The 12,484-nt window shown below is 41.1% G+C and overlaps 1 protein-coding gene across 2 annotated transcripts; it reads left to right on the top strand.

Annotated features, from left to right (window-relative positions):
* The first annotated feature begins 3,556 nt into the window (after nucleotides 1-3,556).
* Nucleotides 3,557-12,139, top strand: LOC140304841 (mitoferrin-2-like). 2 transcript variants are annotated; one of them, XR_011915296.1, is made up of 5 exons: nucleotides 3,557-4,051; nucleotides 8,281-8,509; nucleotides 8,733-8,789; nucleotides 9,219-10,810; nucleotides 11,160-12,139. XR_011915296.1 is itself a non-coding variant. In XM_072383632.1 (4 exons), exons 1-4 carry the CDS (start codon nucleotides 3,710-3,712, stop codon nucleotides 9,809-9,811), a joined length of 1,221 nt encoding a protein of 406 aa, XP_072239733.1. In that variant the 5' UTR covers nucleotides 3,557-3,709; the 3' UTR covers nucleotides 9,812-12,139. The 2 variants fall into 2 exon arrangements, 1 of the variants encoding a protein (XP_072239733.1); XM_072383632.1 differs by having other exon boundaries at nucleotides 9,219-12,139.
* Nucleotides 12,140-12,484: the final 345 nt, after the last annotated feature.

Below are 12,484 nucleotides of genomic sequence, written 5' to 3'. Positions count from 1 at the left end.
TGTAAAGTTTTATTCTGTTGTGATGTAGTTTTCTGTCAAAAATATTCAGTTAAATTTAGATTAAAAAATACTAATAATCCCCAAAGGGAATTGCTGCCAAATAAATTATTATTACAATTATATTATTATTATAGGTAGATGATAAAATAAAAAAAAAATAAAAATCTGCTAACCAGCATTTAGAAAGTTGAAAGTGTGGTAGAACTCTTGCGGTACTGTTTTGTAGTTTCTGATGGTAGCTGATGGGCCACACAGGTCACACCCGTCTATGGTAAATGGTAAATGGACTTGTACAGCGCTTTTCTAGTCTAACTGACCACTCAAAGCGCTTCACCCCACTCACACACACATAGCTACGTGTAATCATTCATAACATTCATAACCCCAATGATACACTGGGGGGGGGGGTTCAGTGTGCTACATTCTTCGACATGTAGCCCGGGGAAGCCGGAGTCGAACCACCGACCTTCCGATTGGTGGGCTCTTCCTCCTGAGCTACAGTACTCTATCATAACAAATAAATATAAAAAGATAAATCATCCCAGTAGCACAGCACCCAAACCCATTTTGGACATTTATTGTTTAATTATCTTTCTTGTTTCTTACTTCAGAATGTGCCAATACAGTCACAGCATGCTGTTGCAAAAGTTGAATTATTCTGGTTTCTGCTGCAGTGGCTGGCCAGAGTCAGATCTGAGATAAAGGTCATAGGGGAACTTTAGATACTCACTTGGAAGTTTTAACTTCTCTTCCCTCCCTGGCAAAGTCAAGAGATATAAATTTGTAATCATATGAATTTGAGAAATTTGTTCTCTTAAATCTTATGGAGGAGAGGCAACACTCTAAATCTTGGTGACATAACCTGCATGCCGTGTGCTGACTGTGGGATTTCTTTGTTCATTTCAAGTCAGAGATACTTCCTGTCACATTTAACAAGTTATGATGATGTTTGGATAAGGCCATGACCCATCGCTGTCTAATATCATCAGCTGGTATAAACCTATCACAGAGAATTATTTGGTTGGTTTTTAACTGTATTGCAGTGATAAACAGTTCAGAATTAACGGTTGACTAGACATAAAATTGATTGAAATTAAATTAATTTGAAGGGTTGCGTGTAGAAGAAGCCTTTAACTGAACACACTCCGTTGTTTTCAACACTGTGTTATGTAGAGGGTGAACAGTATTATCCATTATGTTCATTAACTTATGCAACATTCTTCTTTTAACAATTAGCTCCAGGGGCACCAGAGCAGTCCCTACCAGAGAGCCAATTTTCTGCCTTCGTTATCATTTTGTTCAGTTTCTCTGAGTCTCTGGCTCTGATGCTGCTGCCCAAGAGGTGGCTACAAAGCAGATTGTACTCTCCACTTCAGACTTATAGAAGATATGCACTAACAGTTTGGTGCAGACATGATAAGGTTTCTTAAGAAGCACAGTTTGTTCTATCCTTCCTTTTTTTGTTTTGTTCATCTTCTAGATGAGGTGATTATTTTCACAGCCAACAACTGCAGAGTCATCTGTACTTCCTAAGTCTGGGAGGGATATGAAAGGGATGGGTTTATACTCCTTCCAGGAAAATCCCTGAAAGAAATTGATGGTTGGGTTGGCTTTTAATTTGTGTATGTGTTCATATTCTCACAATGATAATAATCAATATTATTACAACAATGATAATTGCAATTGCAACAATAACTGTAGTTGTGCAGATGTAATAATGATAGTACTACTATAACTACTAATGATAATAGTAATAGCAACAATAATACTAATAATGATAATATTAGTTATATTCTTTTAGGTCTGCACAGTGATGTGGTGGTCAGCACCGTCACCTCACGGCAAGAGGGTTCCTGAATCCCGGCTGGGGCCTTTCTGTGTGGAGTTTGCATGTTCTCCCCGTGTATGCTCAGGTTCTCTCCGGCTTCCTCACACTGTCCAAAAACATGCATGTTAGGTTAATTGGTGACTCTAAATTGACCCCAGGAGTGAGTGTGATTGTGAATGGTTGTTTGTCTTGTTTGTCTCTGTGTGGCCCTGTGACTGATGGGTGACCTGTCCCGGCTGTATCCTGCCTCTTGCCCAATGACGGCTGGGATAGGCTCCAGTTTCCCTGCAACCATAAATTGGATTGAGTGTGTATAAAAAACATGAATGGATGGATATTCTTTTATTATTTTTATTATTTGTTTTAATTTTAGTAGGCTTAATTTTCTTGATGATAGATGATCTTGTGAACCTGTATATAACAAATTAATCAGAACTTCATTAAACTGTATCTCCTGATCACATTAGCTTTTTCTGTGTTTTATGTATTTAACAGTGATATCAGTAATAATTTTTCTGTCACTGTGGACACTGTGTATTACTGTGTTATACTTAAATTCTTGGTGTTTTTTGTTGAATAAAGAGCAATGGTTCACTGTTTTAAGTGCTTTTTTATTTTGTGAATGCTGAATGGTTTTAAAACACTACTGGTCTCATTTAATAGAATTTACACTTGTAAATATGATATTTAGCCAGTAAAAGAAGTAGGTTAATTAAGTAATACACGTTTGCCTAAGTAGCTGGGTATGCAAAATAGCAAACAGTATTTGGTCATAAGATAAAGAGAGATCAGAACAAACAAAAGAAGAAACAACGTTACTAAAGTATTTTTTAGGACAGGGCCAAAATAAATTACATATCTTTCTCAAGGTTACAGAAGGAGCACTTTACATCAGTGTGCTTTTTATATCTCTGTGGGAAGATGTTGGTGGGATAGAAACAATGAATCATTTAAAAAGAGAGTTCCTTTGAAGGTAGAAACCAGATATTCTTGCAGTCCAAGTCTGGGTACAGATTATTCCAGTAGGTGATGACAGAAAGAATACAAATCAAATCCTTTAGGAATAAAATCTGAATGTTACTGTTGATGTTCTTTCTAGAAGGAAAACAGTTATGTCCAACAGAATCAACAACAGTGATAACTGAATAGAATCAGTAACAACAGAGATTCTGAAAAGTGTTAAGACACCCGAGGAGTAATCAGATGAATGACTTGGAGAAACAGGTTATTTTAGAATAAAGATTTGTTTTTATATAATATGTAATATAAATACAATATAGTGTATATTCCAAATATAATATCTATGATGGTAGAAGTTGTGTTTGCAAAGCTAGGACCTGGAAAGAAGCATCTGTTTATGAAAGTTTGACAATTTCAGAGGGATTTTATCAATATTATAACAACATAGCAAAACAAAGTTTACACCACCAATTTTAGAGAACATGTCATTTTCGAGTAAATTTCCAGATTGATGTGGGATTTCTGAGGAACTGTTTGATCCAATTTATTTTAGACTTGTGGCTGTACCAAGCTGAAGTGTTCGCGCATGTGACTTGCTCTTACAAAATCATCAACGCCCACTTCAGCTGGGCCTCCGCCCACTTATTGTGTCCGTCTTATTACGAAACCAAACCGTCCAATTGAATGGGACTATTAATGATTGACAGTAAGATTATCGAATCAACCTCGTTCTTTTTTTGACAATCCCTCGTAAGGTCTCATCCCTCCATTCACCCGGTTCCCGGATCTCCATCATCTGCCGCCAAGGCTTTCCTCCGCCGGCCGGGGTACCCATTAACTTACCGAGAAGATCACACCGACAGGCGGCTCGCCGGTGTTGTAGGTTCAAAGATACGTGTCGGACTAAAGTCCTTCGTCTGAATGGAGGCGGATGGTTTTGTATCCCGGGGAACGACCCTGGAAACGCCAGGCGTCGACAGGCGGGTCGCAAGCACTGCAGCTGGGACAGGGGTTCGAATTCTGGGCGACAGGCTCCTCGATGTCACGGGGGGACTTTTGGGGTCCTTCACACCGAGAATGGCAGGGGAACCGGATTTTGTCTCGGTGTTACATAGGACAACTCCAGAGACCTCGACCTCTGTCGAGACAGACATAGACTATGAAGAACTGCCTCAAGGAGTAGCCACCAGCACACACATGCTGGCTGGATCCGTGGCTGGAATCATGGAGCACTGCCTAATGTACCCCGTCGACTGTGTTAAGGTATTCATGAAAAGAAATACAGAACACTGCTCATTTTGACACATGCCAGGGCCTTATTTATGTCACACTGTACGCAACCCTTGGTTGCGTAAACCTGGAGCAGGCGTAGGCCAGAGAACCAGCCTGCGTGTAGCCACCGTTAGCCTACAAGCTAACATGGGTAACCTTGCTAACAGAGGTCAGTTAACTAACTACCCTGGCCTCACGGAGACCGAAAGCAACATATGGTGGTTAAAGTGAAAAGCTAAAAAGCAGCCTGTATCTTCACCCCCATTAAGCTTCCATTTTGACAGATAAAGAACAAACGTATTTTGACGCAAACTGGCATTCCAGCCGGTTAGCTAAAGTTTCCCAGCTACCCGTGCACATCTATTCTCAAACACGTCTGTAATGATTTAACTTTACATTGCGATTGCTAATCTTACTCCAAATTATACTCCTGTCTTTGATTATGCCACAATATATAAATGAATACAGTTTTATTAAAGTTTCCACACGTAACGAACTGTTATCAAAAGAGCCAATCGTTGTACTTTGTGTAAAATATTAATTTAGTTGGACATTAACAAAATAACACCGCAGGTGTTTAACAGCAAATATTTGTATTCATTATTACACGCTGACACTTGTTAAAGTCAGACTATATTCAAAACGGTTTAAACTAGGTTTTTGGCTCATTTGTACTGCTTGCTGGAAGTCAGTCTTTGGCGCTCAGACCTGACATTTCCTTCCCTGAAGCTGGATCTTGTGGAAAGTCCAAAGTTGAGCAACCGATTGGGTCATCAGCCTCAGGGAGAACCGTGGACTGTCTGGATGAATGAAATACAGCTTTGCAATCACCTTTACTTGTGTGAATGTTATAATTGGATAGTTTTTCTGAAAGTATTTTCAGCTACATCAGTTATAAAGTTAAATCGTGTCAGTAGTCATTCATCCTGTTAATTTGTCAATACGCTTTATTTAATCATTTTCTTGCCTCTTATTTGGCACAACAAAAGTCTTTTCTTCTTCGTTGCTTTCCATGAATGTGTGATTCGTGTGTCAGGCCAGTCTCCAACACTCCTCTAAATTTGGACTTAGCTTTTCGTGGTCCTTCCTTCTCAGCGAGTGCTGAATAACACACTGCACACATCCCAGTGAAGATTATATTTGATTGAAAAACTAGAAAAATAAAGAGACGCTGTTGAGTTCATGGAATTTTCGTTGTTACCTCGGGTTTATGTTTCTTTATCGCTGGACACGGACATTGATTCTCTGTATGAAAGCAGTGAAACATTCAGTTTCTAAAGTGTCATTTCTCCAACAAGGCTTTTGTATTAAGGAACCATTTTTGGCTTTGAATGTTTGCTGACCAACCTGGCCCCTCACTCTGTCTGGACTTTGCATGTTAACGTTCCCCGCATGTGATTTCAAACCTTCATCACTTCCTTTTTTGACAAAACCATTAGACAAGCATTGTTTATGCACTTTTACTAAGTAAAACTTTAACCAAGTCAGATTAATCTACGTAAACGGTCAAAATGCGCTCAGTTATTTCTGATTGTCATAACTTGCTCTTTTGGCAGGCTGTTCTGTTCTCATGCTGTATGAGGATGGAAAAACCTGTATTGCAGTGGCGTCTCTGAGCAGCTCTTGGTCAAACGGAGCTCGCCTTCGCTACAAATTCCTTGTTGATCAGCCTCAATCTTGATCATCCTCATTTACAGAAGCACTTTCTTTGCAAGTTTTTGCCACACATGTACTGCTGATCGGCCCTTTCTTCCTGGAATGTTTGAAAATGTTGTTGTTCCCCACAAAGACAGTGGTGCTCGTTTCTGCTTCTCATTTTGTTGCTTTTGGGCGATCAGCTCTGGGTGAAAATACCTTCATGAAATCAAGATCGAAACAACTGGAGTTGTTATTAAGAATGACGTGATCACCAGATCTTTTTATCTTTTAAATTTTCACACGTTGACTCACTATCAAACATCACTCTGCAAGAAAGAGATAGTAAGAAAAAGATATTATTCATTTCCCTATTTTTCGAAACCCTTTAAGAAGATGCACCGGGACTGTAAAATTCTCATCTTTTCATGGATGAGATGAGAACTCTGCTGAAACTGCCAGTGTATATCTGGAATTCAAGTTAAGTTAAAGGTTTAGCAGCATTAAGAGAAGGTGTCTCACAGTGTCAGTCACAGGAGGAACAGGAGGAGGAAGTGGAGCACTAAATCTTCTTCTGAAGGAAGTCGGCCTTTATTTTCATTACTGTAATATTTGCCACAATGTTCCTTTTTTCTCATCTTCGTTTCCTTCTTCCGTCACACCCATTTGGCTTACAGCTCTGCTTGTTTAAGTTATACTTCAGTTCATTTATTCCTTTATCTTTTTTATGATTTATTTCATTTTTTTATTTGGCAAACTTCAGTGTCTGGATATCAGCAACAAAGAGAGTTAAAGTTCTCTTTAACCCGCCTCTTCCGTTCTGTGTCTGAGGCGTTAGTGCAGAGAGGTTTGTTCATACATTTTTCCATAATGGTGGAATAGTGTTTGCTACCTGACGGGAGTAAACTGTCTTCTTGAACTGCAGCTGAAGTCCATTTTAGAACATGGAAATGGTGCTGATGAGGATGTGCTTCCCAGAGAGGTTGACTTCCTTTTCTTAGGGATTTATGTCTCATCATTTCTCAGGTGACAGCATTAATATGATAGAATTAGAACTAATATGTGCAGAAAATACCAGTTGTAGACACTGACTGATTGGCTTGCAGTCGATATTTTTATTTTATTTTTTAAATTTTATTCACTTTTTTTATTTTATTGCACAAAACTGATTATTGCGAGTTTGCAAACAGATGGAAATCAACCCTGTTAGTGATGCAGTGACTCTTAAGGAGGTGATTGATGTCACAACGTCAGTGTAAAACCCGGAGAATGTCCTTTTAATTCCACTGAATGAAAACAAAAATGGACACCTTTGATAAAGCTTCCCATCTGACTTTAGAGACAAAACATTCAAGACTGATTGACAGATTTATCTTGAACACAACAGCTTCAGTGTACTGAATCATTCAGAGATGGTGGTGCAACGGATCATCAGTGATCCGTTTGGATCAATATCTTCTGTTCGGCACACGTTGATTTATGAAAAAAAAAAAGTTCAGTCCACACGGCGTGGTCGTGGCGAGCGGAGGAGCATTTAAATCCCCTGTATGGGAGCATTTTGGCTTCCCTGTCAAATACAATGATGAAGGAAAGAGGTTAGTGGATAAAACCGTGACCGTGTGTAGGCACTGTGGCACAAGAAAGCCACATGACAGTGGAAACACATTTGAAGCGACATCACCCCGGTGTTTCGCTGACAGGAGTGAAAACGAAGGCTGCTCAACAAGCGCATATCTCTGCGGCAGTTCTGCAGTCCGACCGGGTTAAAGCATCACAAACGAAAAGACAAAACTCGTGTTTATTTGTCTGGTCTTTTTTTTTTCAATCTGAACCGTGAGTTTTTGTATCCGTTGCACCCCCATTCAGAGCTCATTGCTTGGATAGCTGTGGTCAGTGTCTGCTGTCCTACAGGCCAGAGATGACATTCATTACAGAGTTACGCACATATGAGGCTGCTTTTGGCTGCAAGACATGAACACACTGCTGACATTGTGGATGAGACGTTCACGTTAAGTGTGGTTAAGAGTTCCATATTGGCCCCCAGGGGGCAGCGGTGTTCCTCACTTGCTATGAAATTTCAGCTTGAGAGGGGTGAATGTGGAGTTTTTGGGGATTTTCTTCATTGCCCTGGTTACCTGCTCCTGTAGCTGGCCTCGCACATCTTCAGCAGAGTGCATTAGCTGATGCAGCAGCACCATACAGATGGAGTGTGCTGATTAAACCGCTTTTAGCTCCATGAAGCACTCGGTTCTCATTGGTGCTTTGTGTTTCACGGCAGATTGTATGTCCATACTGCAGCTGGAGCAGTTCAAGCTTAAATGTAGGACCGTCTATGTTTGCAGCGCTGTGGTGGTAACACCTGTTAAAAAGATATTAGAAATAATGATGAACTGATAACTGAAAATAACATGGTTTAAAATTGTGCTTGTGCTCCAGTTTGGAGTAAAAAGTAAAATGAGCTACTCCTCCCACTCGATGTTTTATTTAAGCTTTTCACTTTTTGTGCTGAATCATGATTAAAAGAGTTTTAACATTGACTGTCTTTGAAAATAATCTGGGTTCTGTGTTTGTTTGTCATGCCTCAGACCCGCATGCAGAGCCTGCACCCCGACCCGGGAGCGCGCTACAGGAACGTGATGGATGCTTTGCGGCAGATCGTACGGACTGAGGGTGTGTGGCGGCCCATCAGGGGTGTGAATGTTCTGGCAGTGGGGGCAGGGCCTGCACATGCTCTTTACTTTGCTTGCTATGAGAAAATAAAGTTCTCCCTCAGCGATGCCATTCATCCTGGCACCAACAGCCACTTTGCAAACGGTGAGATTATTCATGAAGCGCATATTTTACATTCCTACTTTTTGCCTCTAAGATATAGAATTGAATGTAAATTTAAGTGAAAAGTAGAAATTGGTAGAGGGATGTTATTTTGTAGAAGGTCAGCGGTGATGTTAACACTGCAGGGAAAATTTTCAAAGCTCATCACAGCTGAAACGGAAGAAGGAGCTGAATTCTTACTCAACTTGTTCTGTGTGCTGTGCAGGAGTAGCAGGCTGCATGGCCACGGTGCTGCACGACGCCATCATGAACCCGGCTGAAGGTAAAAGCTCACACCCCAGCACACGCATGCCCACAAAACACCACCCAGAACTGTAACGGAGCATGTGATGCCCGTGTTTAACCGGGACACTTGGTGGCGCTACAGGCTGTCGATGACACAGTTACAGGGAGATGTGTATTTCTTACAGTACTCTATTGTAGAAATGACTCATTGAGATCTGGATTCCTCAATCCTAAAGCTAGAATTTTTCACAAGTTTTAAACAATTTAGTTTGAAGTCTTTTATGACACACCATTACATTTTTTCCCTGCAAATTCTATCCCACATAATCCGCAGGTGTCTTATTTTAGAGTTTTTAAGGCTTGTCATGCTCCTTGTTGCCTTTTTGTGTTCTTTCTGAACTTTAGTATCAGTAGTTCTTAAAACATTTTACTCCAACTTCCCACCCGTTTTTTCCTCCCCCTGTAGTTGTAAAACAGCGTATGCAGATGTTCAACTCGCCGTACCGGGGTGTCTTGGACTGTGTGGGCTCCCTGCTCAGGCATGATGGCCCAGCTGCCTTCTACCGCAGCTACACCACCCAGCTGACAATGAACGTGCCCTTCCAGGCGCTCCACTTCATGACTTACGAGTACCTCCAGGAGCTCCTCAACCCTCACAGACAGTACCACCCTTCCTCCCACGTGGTGTCAGGCGCACTCGCTGGAGCCCTGGCATCTGCTGCCACCACACCCCTTGATGTCTGCAAGACCCTCCTCAACACGCAGGAGGCTCGGGCTATTCATGTCATCCAGGCTGAGGCAGCAGGAGCAGGGGGAGCTGTTGGAGCAGCCACCGCCTCAGGCCCCGGCAGTCGCCACATCTCTGGCCTGGGTGAGGCATTTCGGACTGTCTACAGGATGGGAGGCTTGCCGGCCTTTTTTAAGGGCGTTCAAGCCAGGATCATCTACCAGATGCCCTCCACTGCCATCAGCTGGTCCGTGTATGAATTCTTCAAATACATCATCACCAAGCGGCAGCACGAGAGACAGCTGCGTGGAGATCGGGATGGAGACAAATAAATACGAGCGACAAAGGTTTATTGTACCATACCGATCACTGGCATTGGTACTGATTTCTAAGCATCGGCAGGTTTAGAAAACCGTTTGATTCTTGGTGCAGAAAGTCAATTTCTGTCTTGTTTATTGATATCATTTCTGATGATATTCAGAGTATAGCAGAGAGTATCAGCCTTTCATGAAATCTTGGCTCACAAAAGCGTATTTATTTAAAAAAAGAAAAGAAAAAAAAAGCTCTTCAGTAATAAATAACAGAAGAAATTTGTCAGTTAAGTATTTCATTGTAGTATTCAGCGCAACAAACTCAGCTCACTGACTTTAAAAGAAGTCACTTACATAGAAATTACAGTTGTATTAACCCCTGTTTGTAGGACATGCTCGTGTCTTGGGTTTACAGGAATGTACGCGTTTCTGTTTGAGCCCTCGCATTAAACGCTGAGGGTAAAGTGCTGACTTGGAGCTTTTGTTTGTATGCAGCCCCAAAAATGATAGAAAACTCAACAATAGAAATATAACACTACCGCACTTAAAGCTCAGTCACTCAGTTGGTAGTTTCAATACTTTATGTTTGCGGCAACATCAGAGCGAATAGTTAAAGTACATGTATCAATGTTCTGACCACAGAGGGGCGCACTGTTTACCCACTTAATAATGTTAAAAGAGGAGGACGTGTCAGATACATTCTGTGAACTTTACAGCTTGTTCCCTGCTTAATGGTGAGGGGTCTCATTCAGATTCCTCTGCACCAAAACATTTAGTAATGACTGAAATCAAACAGTAAGCAGTGAGAGTAACTCAGAAAATACTGAAATGCTCCCTTTAAAACAAGTCTTTAATTATTTGGACATTTGGAACTGGTCCAAATAATTAAGGTGTCAGATTTCAGTCATTACTATGAAATCAGTTTGAATACTTGGGCTGATGTACAGTAGCACTGCTCGGAGAAAGTCCATGACAGGGGTGACGCACGTGGTCAGAGGTGCTATCAGGGTGAAGGTGGAAGTGTGGAGCTCCGCTTTCAGTGGCACAGTAAAGAATCGGATTAACGGCTAAATTACAATAAGACTGAGTTATTCATTTCATGTAGACACCTTAGTTTGACTAAAAATTGGACCGGATCGGTTACTCGCAGTCGGATTGAGACCCCGAGATAACTCGGTTGAAGTGGCTCTATTAGCGATAGTTGAAATGGCTACAGCGCCACCTATCGTACTGGGTTATGACATGCTTTGTGCCAGTTATTTGATTAATTCACCGCCATGTATATTTGGATAATTACCCTTGCTCAAATAAGGAGCATAGTCCAACTATAGCTATAATCCAGTTAATCTCATCATGTAGACCCACTGAGTGACTGATCTCAGCATAGCTTTGCTGTGCTTTCCACTGCTGGTGCACCACCTCTGTTCAATAAAAAAGAGAAAAGTGTGAGAAGAGGCTTTCTGTTTGAATAGTTTCTTGATTGTTCCGCTCACACATCTGCATGGTTTCTGCCTGTGTCTCAGCAGAGCTGGATTCATCACTCATAGGCTTGTAGAGTGCTGATGAGACCCAGACTTATGTTCTGTTCTCGGTCGCATCGAGCAGATGCTATATGTTGCACACCCAAGCATCCAGTGCAGTTAAAAAAAACTTTATTAAAATGTTTTATTTCAGATGACAAATTAAAGGCAAGAGTGATCCCCGAGTCCGTTTCCTTCATCTGAATAAAAAAACAAAAACTGTAGAGCATCGTAGCACTTAAGAGCGACTTGTGAATAAAATGAGTACAGAGGATGAGGCAGTCGCCTCTACACATGCCTTCAGTTAGCCGCCATGCAGCCAACGCACAACTAAAACATCCTTACAGATGTACTGTTGCTTTGAAGCCATACAACACAAAGAAATTGTACATATTGTATCTAAAAATGGGCATATACTGATACAGCCAAAAATCCCCTTTCAGTTAGGTTTTGAGTCTAACTTGTATATGGAATAATACAACTATACATTTCTACAAGTTTTATCAAGGCTGTGCTGTATATATGCAGATGTTTGCACCCTGAAGGTAGCATAAAGGAAAACCTGGGTTCTTTAGGTTAGTGTGCAGAAGAAGTTTATCCTCGAGTTAAGCCAAGTTTCAACACAGGGAAACTAAAGAGAGCAATAGACAGACAGAAAAGAAGAGGAACTATTAGTTTGTCAGATGACAACGCTAATGTGAAATGCTTGAACAGTGTTTGAGATTGACACCTGTATTTTGTGAATTGTAAATAAACTCGCTAAGGCAGCTCCTCGCAGAAGCAGGGTCTTCTCTTGGTGCTGGCTCTCCAAGCGCTGAGAGACTATAAATGTGTCTACTTGTCCTTCTTTCCTCACCCTCTGTCAGTAAGTTTCAACAAAAACATCCACAAATATGTGATATGATGATGAAGAGCGTCTCAAGTTGAGATTTTACCCAGCCGATGGTTGTTAACACTCTTGCCCAGGGGCTTTAACTTTTCATTTAGAATAGTTGGCAGCGGTAGCTCCAACATGTTGGAATGTTTTTTTTTTTAATGTAGACAGCAAGAACTGCAATGACACAATCTCCTGCTTTTCACTCATGCATGCCCGTATCTGAGCTGGTCAAGTTATTATAGGAGCTGCAGTTTAAGTGTTGTGCTCGAGGCAGGGGAGTATTGCAACAAATGATGA

This window comes from Leuresthes tenuis, unplaced genomic scaffold (genome assembly GCF_036924035.1).
Source record: "Leuresthes tenuis unplaced genomic scaffold, fLeuTen1.0.hap1 SCAF_4, whole genome shotgun sequence".
NCBI classification, from domain to species: Eukaryota; Metazoa; Chordata; class Actinopteri; order Atheriniformes; family Atherinopsidae; genus Leuresthes; species Leuresthes tenuis.
Note: the sequence above shows the minus strand (reverse complement) of the source record. Positions and strands in the feature narration are given on the sequence as shown.

What these genes read in the sequence shown, in the direction of transcription:
- LOC140304841 (XM_072383632.1), top strand. Translation starts at nt 3,710, where the DNA reads ATGGAGGCGGATGGTTTTGTATCCCGGGGAACGACCCTGGAAACGCCA. An exon ending in ACCCCGTCGACTGTGTTAAG is followed by an intron (nt 4,052 to 8,280) that starts GTATTCATGAAA and finishes GTCATGCCTCAG; the next exon opens with ACCCGCATGCAGAGCCTGCA. An exon ending in CAACAGCCACTTTGCAAACG is followed by an intron (nt 8,510 to 8,732) that starts GTGAGATTATTC and finishes TGTGCTGTGCAG; the next exon opens with GAGTAGCAGGCTGCATGGCC.